Source organism: Podarcis pityusensis (genome assembly GCF_964106645.2).
Source record: "Podarcis pityusensis genome assembly, chromosome: 5".
Lineage (NCBI taxonomy): Eukaryota > Metazoa > Chordata > Lepidosauria > Squamata > Lacertidae > Podarcis > Podarcis pityusensis.
This window is the reverse complement of record NC_138032.1, coordinates 9,823,951-9,836,666: the sequence shown is the minus strand read 5'-3', so window position 1 is coordinate 9,836,666 and position 12,716 is coordinate 9,823,951. Positions and strand designations below refer to the sequence as shown.

The 12,716-nt window shown below is 42.7% G+C and overlaps 2 protein-coding genes across 12 annotated transcripts in view; one reads left to right on the top strand and one right to left on the bottom strand.

Annotated features, from left to right (window-relative positions):
• Positions 1 to 12,716, top strand: part of LOC308478489 (uncharacterized protein) — a 451,389-nt gene that overhangs the window by 256,779 nt on the left and 181,894 nt on the right. The gene's annotated exons all lie outside the window — the stretch shown is intronic.
• Positions 6,570 to 9,714, bottom strand: LOC308477498 (uncharacterized protein). 2 transcript variants are annotated; one of them, XM_081006135.1, is made up of 2 exons: positions 9,423 to 9,714; positions 6,570 to 8,795 (listed from the first exon to the last, which is right to left on the bottom strand). In XM_081006135.1, the coding sequence occupies exons 1-2, from the start codon at positions 9,542 to 9,544 to the stop codon at positions 6,743 to 6,745; spliced, it is 2,175 nt and encodes a 724-aa protein (XP_080862261.1). In that variant the 5' UTR covers positions 9,545 to 9,714; the 3' UTR covers positions 6,570 to 6,742. The 2 variants fall into 2 exon arrangements, with proteins under 2 accessions (XP_080862261.1, XP_080862262.1); XM_081006136.1 differs by having other exon boundaries at positions 6,570 to 8,778; positions 9,423 to 9,705.

Genomic DNA, 12,716 nt, shown 5'->3' with positions numbered 1-12,716 from the left:
TATACTGTCCTTCATTTGAGGATCATAAGGTGGCTTACAATATAAAAACACAAAAATACATAACACAGTAACAAACAACAACACCCCCAGTTTAAAAAGCTGTAGATTGTTTATTAGCCAAAGGCCAGGGGAATGAGGAATGTTTTTGCTTGGCACCTTAAGATATATAACAAAGGCACCAGGTGAGCCTCCCTAGGGAAAACATTCCACAATGAAGAGCCACTGCAGAAAAGGCCCATTCTGGTGTTGCCACCATTCAGACCTCTCGTGGAGGAGGCAGACAAAGAAGGGTCTCAGATGATGATTCCAGGGTCTGGGTCAATTCATATGGCAGTCCTTGAATTGCATTGCGAGATACAGACACTATTAAAGGGTCTAGTGATATCATCCAGAAATCAGGTTCATTCGCCTACTCCTCTTCCACTGTGATGTATGCCAATATCTGCCTGCAATGCCCTTCTGCATTCCAAATAGGACAAACAGGCCAGTCTGTACACACACAAAATCAACTGATCCAAATCTGGCATCAGAAATGGCAAAACTAGCTAAAAACCAGCTAGGGGACATTTCAGACTCTCAGGTTACTCTTCAAATTACCTTTAAGTCACCATCTTTGAATGAAGGAACTTCAAAGGGGAACTTCAGTGTGAAACTGCTGAATTACAGTTCATCAAGAGCAGGGGTCAGCAACCTTTTTCAGCTGTGGGCCAGTCCACCGTCCCTCAGACCATGTGGTGGGCCGGACTATATTTTGGAAAAAAATATGAATGAATTCCTATGCCCCACAAATAACCCAGAGATGCATTTTAAATAAAAGCACACATTCTACTTGTTTAAAAACACCAGGCAGGCCCCACAAATAACCCAGAGATGCATTTTAAATAAATGGACATATTCTACTCATGTAAAAACACTCTGATTCCCGGACTGTCCGTGGGGCCGGAATGAGAAGGCGATTGGTCCGCATCCAGCCCCTGGGCCTTAGGTTGCCTACCCCTGATCAAGAGGGTCTGTGGGCACCTCCAGATGGGACTTTTAAGGTGCATTTAGGACGATTTGTACTCTTGATGCTATCAGGGCGTTCATAGGTACTTCCATATTCAAGGTTATTTGTGACACCACCACCCCAGGATGCTGGTAGCTTTTAATTTTCACTCCTCCTAAGGTAACACCAAATGCCTTGCGAATGTTAGTGCTTATGCCAGAATAGAAATCTTTCTGCTTTTGCCTGAAGGGAACAAAAGTCGGACATATGATTAACTCAACTCATTTCTGATTTGAATGTGATAAAATTAAGTGAGGCATTTAAATACTGTGCTTTTTCCTGAAGTGCTGCATTTCTTTAATAGAATGGATTTTCTAAGTATTTTGGATAACATTTAGCTTGCCGAAAAGAAATCTTTCTGCAATCTGCATTATTGTCTAACTGGAGCACAGGGCAACATTTGGAACAGCTATGTGAAAGTAATAAACCAATAATGTTCTACTTATTTATTAAGTGTGTATAAATGTAAGTCTCCAATTTCTGTCTCATGGAAGGTACCAGGAATTGCTCTTTAAGGCCTTGATATTTTTTCTCCAAGTATTATCCCCCCCCCCCCCATATCCCCTTAGTAGCTTAGGAACTAATACCAACATTTTAAAATGTTCTTTTACCTCTTTTGATGCAACTGTGATTCATCAAACACCCATTGTCAAATTCCTGGTTCCCTAGGGTTCAGTGGTGGGAGGCATGGAAAGAAGTGGGTGGGGGGTGGGTTGCAATTGCCTGGCTATCTGTTAGTACCACAAATGTTTTGGGAAATATATGGATTAGACAGGTAGCAATAACACAAAGTTCCTATCTCAGTGGACAGAGTTTATAGCATATTGCTATCTTTAACAAGGAAGGAAGGAAGAAGCTCACCCCAAAAATGTTGGGGCTCACTTTATTTGATCATGTCTGAGAAAATTAATTGACATGGGAGTAGTTTCTCTTCAGGTAATGAGGCTTCTGAAAGGAGAGCATTTGTTGTAGTCGACTGGGTGCAATCCAGGTACATGGTACAGTTGAGTTAGCTTTATATTTGTGGAATTTAAGAAATGAGAGTGGGGAAAGGGAGACAGCTCTCACAAATGCAGAATCGCCTGTACAAAGTAAGATGTGGGGGAAGGTCTCATTTTCAAACTTGAGAGTCTGCAAACAGGAGGACTCTAGCTCAGTAATGGAGCACCACTGAGATACGGAAAGGCTTGGTTTGAATCCCTGGGATTTCCGGGTAAAGATGGGAATGATTCCTATGTAAAATGCTGGAGAGCCACTGCCGGGCAGTTTCCTATGTTCCTATAAACAGACTTCTTCCAAACTCTGGATTGTCCCTAATTTTTGAATTGTAAATCGGTTCCTTATTCAGGGGGAGAGACACTTGCTACCATGAGGCAGTTGCTTACAAGACTAAGTAGAAACCCAAATGAGACAGTTGCTTACAGGATTAAGCAGAAACCAAAATGATCAAGAGGGTAGAACAACTCCTGTATGAGAAAAGTTTACAATATTTGGGGCAAGGAAAAGAGGAGACATAACAGAGTTTTATAAAATCATTTCTCTGTCTCTCATAACACTAGAACTGGGAGACAACAGTGAAGCTGAATGTTGGAAGGTTCAGGACAGAAAAAAGAAAGTATTTCTTCACACAGCACAAATGGAATTTGTTCCCACAAGAGTGATGGCCACCAACACGGCCACCAACAATTCATGGACCACTAACAAATTAGTGACCACTAATGATGATGGCTCCACTCTGTCTCTGGTTGGAGGCAGTGTGCTTCTGAATACCAGTTGCTGGGGAGGGGAGAGTGCTTTTGTGCTCAGATCCTGCTTGGAGGCATCTTCCCAGACATCTGGATGGCCTCTGTGATAACAGGATGCTGGACAAGATGGGTCATTAGCGTGATCCAGCAGTCTCTTCTTATGTAGTATGGTGGCCCAAGTGTCTGTGATCTTGTCAGCGCTCCCCCTGTCCATGCAGTGATGCTGCTGTGACAAAAACAAGTTTTGTACGTGTTTCCAGCTTCTCAAGCGAAAGGGAATGTGTAATTGAGGAGCAGGCATAAAGAAAATAGCCCTGGGGTGGTTGGACTCAAACCCAAATCATGGATGATGTGGTCAAGGATCTGTTCTTTTTAACACACACACACACACACACACACACACACACACCTTTATTGTTCAGTTATAGCTTATATCAGTTAAGGGTGTGTTCTTGATCAACCATCAAGATGGTTTTTTTAGGAGCGATATCTACACATAAAGGAGAGTTATGTATTTAAATATTCTCCACAGAAGATACAATAATAACAACTAGTAATTGTGCCATTGTGCAGACTAGGAGATCTGAAAGAGTGCTAGATGTATTTATTCATTTAATGGGTCTTCATGTGAACTAAGTACTTATCCACATCTATATTTTAAAAGCCTTTAACACACTTTTAGCTATTCATAATGTTTCATCTCTTTTGGGGTACAAACAGAGCTGTTTAAAAAGGTTCGTGTGTGGAACATGGTAGGAAAGGGCAAGCCTACCCCAGTTTATTTTCTGATCCAGGCACACAACACCTGAAGATCACAATGAAATAAAAGCCTTCAGCTAGTTCCAAGCCTTCCCAGGTTATGGTTCCCCCTTACTGAGTTGTGGTGAGGACTCTGAGCATTGGAAGGGATTGCTCTCAGCTAGTGGGTGAGTAGAGGGTGGTGGTGGTGGGGTGATTTCCTGGCACCTGAGTGTTTTCTGGCAGTTGTGCCTCCCTTTTGTATTCGTTTGATTATTGCTGTATATTGTCAGACATTCTGCTGGATGTCCTTATATCTGGTGTCTTGTTTATGAACAATAGCACAAAAAATGACTGCATTGGATAAAGAAATCTGTCTTCTCTAATAAGTTGTTTGAAGATGATAATGCTCCTTTAAATAAACTGGATATCATTGAGAATGTGTAGCATGCCATTTAGTACGCAAATTCAGGCGATGCATTTTAATAATAGATCATGGGGGGGAGAGGGGAAGGAAGCGCAAGCTACTGAAGCTTGCAAAAAGCAGGCCCCCAAAGCTTTCATGTTTTATTGGAGCATATGTTTTGGAAGTGGCAGCATTGACAGTGATGGCGTAGATCTTCTTTTTATCTTGTTTTGATTCAAAGGATATTTGAATTTTATTTTTGGCAAACTTTTTATCTAGCCCCAAAGGGGTTCCTCGGCTGCCGTGACAGAGGAATAGCCATAATAAACACATTATGTGATACTTGTAAATTTCACAATCTTGCTATTGCTTCACTCGCACACCAGGGGAGTGAAAATCTTCCCAAAGAAATCAAATAAGCCTGTAGTCAAATACCTGGCAGGTGTAAATATGAAACGAAGTCGTACAAATGTTGTTGTTATTTTCCAAAATCCAAACTGCATGAGCTATTTCAAATAAAGGAGAAACAAATCTTGAGCTCATAACTTCTTGTCTCCAGGGATAAAGTGTGAAATGGATTCTACTTATTTATGAACAGATGCATTTTATTCTTATTCTAGGCACTCTCATAGCAGTTCTTTTAAACTCTATTAACCCAGCAGGAGCTGTTTTAGTTGTGCATACTTTAAATATTTTTTATTCAACTTGATTTAAACCGAACACATCTTTCGTATAAGGGTGTCGAGTCATGTGTGCAAACCAAATTAATTTTGTTCTCATGACAAAATTTCATTAAACATTCACATCCTGATTCCTTGGGCTTTTACTGACTTTTGTGATAATTTAGTAGTAGCATTTTCATCTATATCCTGTTTTAACTCCAAGGAGCCCAAGACAGCATGTGTGACCCACTCCTTTTTATCCTCACAACATTCCTGTGAGATATGGACTGGCTAGGGTTGCCACCTTTGGTTGGACAAAATACAGGACAGGACAGGCAAAATAAAAGACGGGGTGGGGTGGGAGGCCAGGAGACCCCCCCACCGCGCTGGGTGCCATGCCCCTGCGGGAGGTCACCACGCCCCCAGGATGCAGGCCACCCCCCCGCGGGCGGCGCGCCACACCCCTGGGATTCACATCATGCCCTCGCGGGCAATATGCCACGCCCCCTGGGATGTGCACCAGTCATGTCCCCGCTGCTCTCTGCCCCCGGTGCCAGAGTGTGCAGCTTTGCCACTGACCCTCACCCCTCCCAGTCAAACCATGTGGTGGAGGTGACTCCACTTCCTCTCCTACCACCCATCCGATCTCCTTAGCTGCTTCTTCCCTCATCCCCGCTCCTGATCTCTAATTTCAGATATAGTGATATATCAGAATATTGCGGTGTTTAGCTGCTGATATATCATAATGTTGAAAACCAGATATCACTCAGCCCTACTCTGTTTTTTAGTATACTTAAAATCCTTTGCTTATTAGGGGCTACACTACATTTTGTTCAAAAAATTGCTTTGCAGAGGTAACTAGCATAGAGTTATCAAAATTTTCATAAGCAGGCTGCCCATGACTTGGCTTTTGAAAAATTGGGGGTCCTCACTAATTAGCTAATTGGGAACCACTGCACTAAGACATAGAAGAAGTCTCTATGTCCTTGGGGAGAGTATCAGAAAACCCAAAAAATAATTTGACTTAGTTCATACTTCTGGGTAAATAGTTCAAGCAAAGCTATCTGCAAACAGTAGGGGGGGGATTCATCCTGTATCTAATCATAGCACATGACAATTTTATATGTAGATTTTTCATTATGCACAGAATTTCTGGAAAGCTACAACTGGCTGTGGCTTTCCAGTGTCACAGTCTTCAGATGGGATCCATGTTTACTCCTTCACCAAACTGTCTAACACATTGGAACTATGTAGCAAGTGGATTGGTCATCATTCTTAACATTAGTATGCTAAAATCTAGTAGTATTATGGGTTTGTAGCTTTTCTCATTAGTTACTGCCTCTGAGTAAAAACTCCATACCTGTATTCCAAAAACTTCCCACTGATCTGATCCAGATCCTTTTAACATTTAGTTCCCTTGAAACGTTGTAGTTTCAAAGCAGAGACATCACCTTGCCAACAAAGGTCCGTATAGTTAAAGCCATGGTTTTCCCAGTAGTGATTTATGGAAGTGAGAGCTGGACCATAAAGAAGGCTGATCGCCGAAGAATTGATGCTTTTGAATTATGGTGCTGGAGGAGACTCTCGAGAGTCCCATGGACTGCAAGAAGATCAAATGTATCCATTCTGAAGGAAATCAGCCCTGAGTGCTCACTGGAAGGACAGATCCTGAAGCTGAGGCTCCAATACTTTGGCCACCTCATGAGAAGAGAAGACTCCCTGGAAAAGACCCTGATGTTGGGAAAGATGGAGGGCACAAGGAGAAGGGGACGACAGAGGACGAGATGGTTGGACAGTGTTCTCGAAGCTACAAACATGAGCCTGACCAAACTGCGGGAGGCAGTAGAAGACAGGAGTGCCTGGCGTGCTCTGGTCCATGGGGTCACGAAGAGTCGGACACCACTAAACGACTAAACAAACAAACAAAACACTATGAAACAAATGGGCTCAACAAATAGTCATCACCACAGCAATTATTTTCAATTTTGTTTACTTTTTGACTTAATCTACATATAAACTGTACCTTTGTGCAAAACTTAAAAAGAAGTAATATCTCTTCAGCTTTCATATTTCAGTGGAGGTAGTTTCTGAGACAGCAAAAGTAGTAATTTTGAGGATTTTGCCTCAGATGAAGGAAATGATCACCTTATATATGCCCCTCATCCTCCTTAGTAGTAGAAGGGAATGTGGTGCTTGACAGACCCCATTTTCCCTTCTTCTGATGCTCCTCACAGGTCATGCCCAGGTTCAGTTGTTCCCTTTCCTGCTGCTCCTCATACGGTATGGATGTTGTCTTCTGGATATGCCATGTCTCCAGTTGCTCCCCTTCTGTGTTGCATCCTGCCTGTGGGAGCATAGGAAGTGGTTGTGCTTCTTGTTCCTGCGCTATTGCATTGTCTTTGGAGGAAGCAAGCATATGCACCTTGCTCTCATCGTCCTCAGCTTCTTGCTCTTCATTCAGGGAGGGTATTTCAAGAATGCCAGTGTATAGGTTGTCCTTTCTTACACACAGTTCTTCAGAGGTTCCACTCAGAGGCAAAGAGCTCAGCTTTGCAAGTCCTAGAGGCCGTTGCACTTCTAAGTAAAGAGTACCCTGATGGTCCTGGTCCTCCTTGTCATAGGGGCCCTCAGACCCAGAATCTCCACAGTCCAATTTTCTTTGCTGTTCTTTCTCATAGCTTAGGTTGTCAGGAAGTGTAGTTGTATGTTCTGATGCACTGAGCTTTTGCTTCTCCTGTTCTTCAGTATAGGCAGTGCCCTTACATCCGGAATGTGCATAATCTAGACCTTCTTGCATTTCCTTTTCATCATGGTGTGTGCTAATTTGTTCCAGTAAAAGAAGCTGCTGTGCATCTGAGTGTTTTTGCTTTGCAACATGAGTAACAACATCCTGAGGCAAACTGTTTATATATGCTAGTTGTTGCAGATCCATTGTGCAAGCTACACCCAGGGGCAATGTAGTTACGTTTTCTTTTGCAACAGCTTGTAGATCCTTCTGGTGGGGAACATACTGATGATCTTCTGACATGCTGAGAAAGCTCTCTAATGTTGAGCTTCCGAAAGCTTGTGTGTCTTCCTGTACCTTCTCACAGGTTGTGTCCTCCAATGGAAAGCTCATAGCTTTGGGTAAAATAGGCAGTTGGTCTTCTTGGTCAAACAAGTTTATTTCATTGGAGGAGGTTTCTCTTACAAAATCTAAAAGCTGTTGTACTTCTGGCTGTTCTTGTTCATCATTTCCACACATGGTAGACAAAATATCTGGGTATTTTTGTTCCACAGGCTGCTGTACCTCCTGGTTTGTGTTATCTTTGTAAGCCTGCTCCTCCTTGTGAACATCTCCTTTAGATACAGGATTTATTTGACTCCAGAACACTGGTTTCTCCATGTTATGGGTGATACCCATACCATGTTGTTGTTGCCTCCCAACCTGCTGTTCCTCATTGCATGGTACAGCTGGTTGGTTGAACAGTTCCTGCAAAGAAGTTGCGCCCTTGGAATCAATACTTGTGTTTTGTTCCTCTTGAGCTTTGTTTTCACTGGCAGTCGTTGTACTGTTTGGTTCTAGTTCTCTAGCCTGCTGCAGCTCCTGAAATGGCACATCTTGGTGACTCCGCTTCTGGTCCTTCTTACAGGGCAAACCTTCCAATATAATCCCTGTATGACCTCTTCCTTTTTGTTGTTCCTTTTCATCGGTTACTTCTTGGAGCACTGCACTCAGCAATTCAGATTTTCTATGTTGTCTGCTTTCTTCAGCTGCCATAATTAGATACTCCTTCCCTTCTTCAGAGGGATCACCCTCTAATTTTGCACCCACTACCTTTTTCTTTACCTTTTCCAAATATAATACACTCATATTATCTGATCCCTCCTTTTGTTGTGGCGTTTGGAAAGTATTTGCACTTGTTTTTTCATCACATTCTCCTTGCTTTTCTTCCAAAAATATATCACTTAAAGGCACAGGTATATGGGGATCTTGAATTTTTCTGTCATAGGGCTGGGTACATACTGCCAAAGCTGGCTTGATAGCCTCTGTTTGTACACCCACGTCACCTGCAGGTGTCATCTTCCAATAGTCTTGGCCCATGTTCTGCTGTCTTTGCTCAAACATGGTGACATCACAGGATAGATCTTCAGGATAATTCTTTTTCTCGTTTTTCTTTTTTCTGTCCTTGGGTCTCCTCCCTGGTAAGTACAACCGCCTGTCAACATACAAGATATGAATAGGGACTGAAATGAGGATCTCTTCTCAGCCCTGTATCCTAATATCATAACAGCCTAACAGTGACCTCAACCAGTGTGCCTAATTATAAATTTGTAAGAATTTGTAAGTGCTTAACAAAGACCAGAGCTTTCCAAACTGGGTGTCAGAACACGTTAAGATGTTGGCTGCAGTGTGTAGGTCTATTGTGTGAACACTCCCCGCACTCCTTCTGGGACTGGAAAGGGGTTAGTTTAACCTCTGGTTTGCTAGTAAAACTGAATTAGTGTGTCGCGAAATGATGCATGTCACCAACATGGGAAGTTTGGAAAGCTCTGTTATAGACTGTTACATTCATGCATAGGTGCTTATTCCCTGGGGCCCAGGGTGCCCGAGCACCCACAAAATTCCCCATGAGGGGGCTGGGCACCCACAGATTTCGGGGCAAGGGCCATTCACACTGCATGGCACCCACAGCCCCGGACACCCATGGTTGCGGGGCCAAGCTGACACTCCTGAATTCATGGCTCTCTAAACATTTCTTGGTTCTGTTATCTGGGAAATGCCATCTCTAAACTTTGTCTTCCAACAAATCAGCCGCTGTGTGGAAAAAAACAACCATTCATACCTTCTAGGGATGCAGCAACACAAGGCTGAGGCTTGGAAACACCTAGAAGTGTGCTCTTCTCCAGCAGCATTTGCATCTTCTTCTATAGCATCTGCACAACTTACAACCCTCTCTTCACTCATTCCCCAAAATAAAGAGTAGAAAAATAAAAGTCTTAGAAAGGAAGGACACTGACTCTTAGCCAGTGCTTGGCTTCTATGCTCTTAAAAAATGGATTTTGTTGACCACATTTGGCCACATTTACCAGCTAGTGTGGCTTGTATGGCAATAGCAAACTGAATCCTTTATAGGAACATCTTTATGACATCACCAGTTCTAGAAGGCTGTTGGGTAACCATAGCAGCATGGCTATGGCTCCCAGAAATTGAACATTTGTGCTATGATATGACACTCATTTGCTTATTTGATACATCATTACTTTAGCTTTTTGAATGCATAACCTTGATATTTTCATGAATTTCCTCCGTGAATCTGTCTAATCTTTTAAAGCCAATGATGGTGGGCATCATTACCTCTTCTAAGAGCAAATTCCACAGTTTTACTATGCACTTTGAAAAGATGTACTCCCTTTTGCCTGACCTGAATCCTCCAGCATTTTGCTTCCTTGGATAACCCTGGGCACTAGTGTTTCTAAACATCGTGCATAACTTTGTACAACTCTGTCATTGCCCCTCCCAACAACTCACCTTGAAAAAATAATAATAGAAAGCTCCAAATGTAACATTTCTTCTAGGGGAGTTGTTCATTGGCTGAGCTGTGGCAATTAGAACTAAGCAATATTCCAAGTTATCATAGATTTCTATAATGGCATTATGATATTGGATTTTTTTTTAATAATCTCACAATTATTTATATCTTGCCTTTCAGGATATAAACCTTCCATTGTGGATTGTCGTTAAATTACAACTTTTTAAAACATTTTTTAAAAATATGAAAATGTTATCAGAATCCTTTCCTTTGGCTAATTAAACAGTCTATGGCCTTTTAAACTGTTGGAGATGGGAGTAGTTATTTTTGTTAGTTACTATGTTATGTATTTTTGTTGGTTTTTTATATTGTAAACCGCCCTGTGATCCTCAGTTGATAGAAATTGAATAAATAAATAGAGTAAAATTTCCCCAGAACATTTGCTGATAGATTATCCTGTAGTGGGCGACATACATGCGTCCATCCTCAGCAGGCCCTGGGGTGGTCTTTGCCTGTTTCACTGTCTCTCTTTTCCACAAAGCAGGGCTGGCTAAATTGTGGCCCTACTGATGTTGTTGGACTCCTGATGTTGTTGGTGTTTTAGGTGTCTTCATCATGGGCAGATGGGGCTTGTCTCCCTGGGAAGGTAGCTCATCTAAGAGAAGGAAAACTCTGATCCTAAACCTTCGCTGCCTTGCAGAATATCTTCGGGAGTAAAAAGGGCTAAGGAGTAAACCGTACACAAATTTGGAGTGTAGTCCCTAAGATGTTTGGGTGGTACTTTGTATGCCTCCTTCTGGCAACTGCTGCAACCAAACTGGTGCCAAATGTATTGCTCTGCTTTCCTTTGGTCCACATGAGTGAGGGCAAGAAGGGGGGCATCTTGTTGTCTGAGCAGCTTAGGAGCTACATGCACACTGCCCAGGCTTGTGCCCCAGGGTGGTGGTCACTTTGGTGACGCGGGTGGCACTGTGGGTTAAACCACAGAGCCTAGGACTTGCTGATCAGAAGGTCAGCCGTTTGAATCCCTGCAACGGGGTGAGCTCCCGTTGTTTGGTCCCTGCTCCTGCCAACCTAGCAGTTCGAAAGCACCTCAAAGTACAAGTAGATAAATAGGTACCACTCCGGCGGGAAGGTAAACAGCGTGTCCGTGTGCTGCTCTGGTTCGCCAGAAGCGACTTACTCATGCTGGCCACATGACCCAGAAGCTGTGCTCCAGCTCCCTCAGCCAATAAAGCGAGATGAGCGCCGCAACCCCAGAGTCGGTCATGACTGGACCTAATGGACATGGGTCCCTTTTACCTTTACCTTTAATGCAGCTGTTGAACTTCACTCCCAGAGGCTTACTCCATTGTCTCTCAAAACAGACCGATGCCAACTACAACAAATAAAACTATTATGTACGGACTACATTCATGATATTGTAGAACCACCCTGGGCTCCTTTAGGAGGAAAACTAGGACAGAAATAAAATAAATAAATGATAATCATCATTTTATGTTAAATAATAGTTAAGGACTGTACAAACCTTGATTTAACTTTTATTGTATTTTCATAGTAAACAAATAACAAGAACCAAAGTTGATGAGACTTTCTATCATAAACAGAATCATAAACCTTCTAGATTCTTGTGCTTTTTATACACTGCTGCAGAAGAGGAATATATTTCTCATTCCAGAACCATTTATTTAATCTGTTGCCTTAACATGTTCCATTTTCCACTCAGAATCCAAAGAAGAAAAATTATAGACGTGCTTATAGTTTGTCCTCAATCTGAAGGAGATGTGTGACTTGTATTAAACCTCAGCCATTGTGTAGTTGTCCTTGCTCACATATTTAATTAATGAAATTTGAAATTTCTAAGTGATTTGTTCTGCTGAAAATTGTAAAGGGATAAAACTTCAAAACCCACTTTACTACTTGATCAGTCTTCAGCTATTAATGCAGGAGAAACGCTTTTCAGAGAAAATTGCTCCACTAGATTCTGGATGTACATTCAGAATGAAATACAATTACAGCTGTTCAGCCACATTTCTTAGATGTGCAAGCACATAAATGGAAGCTCAGTTATGCTGGACTGTCCATCAGCTGGGTCCATTCCTCCTAGATATTGCTTGATATTGTTTGATGCTTTAAGAAGCTTGAAATACCATCTTGTATGCGTTGTATACACTGGGAATCTGTCAGTTTATCAAAATATGTATTTTAAGAATCATATCAAAATGTGCATTTTGATGTACTGTGTCCACAGGCAAATCGGTTAAAATGTCCATTGTAACATAGGTTCAGAGCTGGCCCGCCTATGAGGTGGACTGGAGCACCCACCTCAGGCAGCAGAATCGCCACCACTAGTGTCAGGGGTTCAGGGACAGAGGCACAGGGTAGGCAGGAGATGGAGAGCGATGGGGATGAATCCCAGGACAGCGAGGAAGAGGATGACAATGACTCTAGAGATTCCATGAGTCTTTCCAGCGAATCAGAGGATTCCCAGAAGGGGGCGCCGGTGATCAAGGCCAGGGGAGCCCCAGGGGGGACTTGTCAGGAGCAGGGGGCCAGCGGGGGATCCCAAAGTGGCAGCTGGGCGTCAGGACCAGCCTCCCCGCCAGA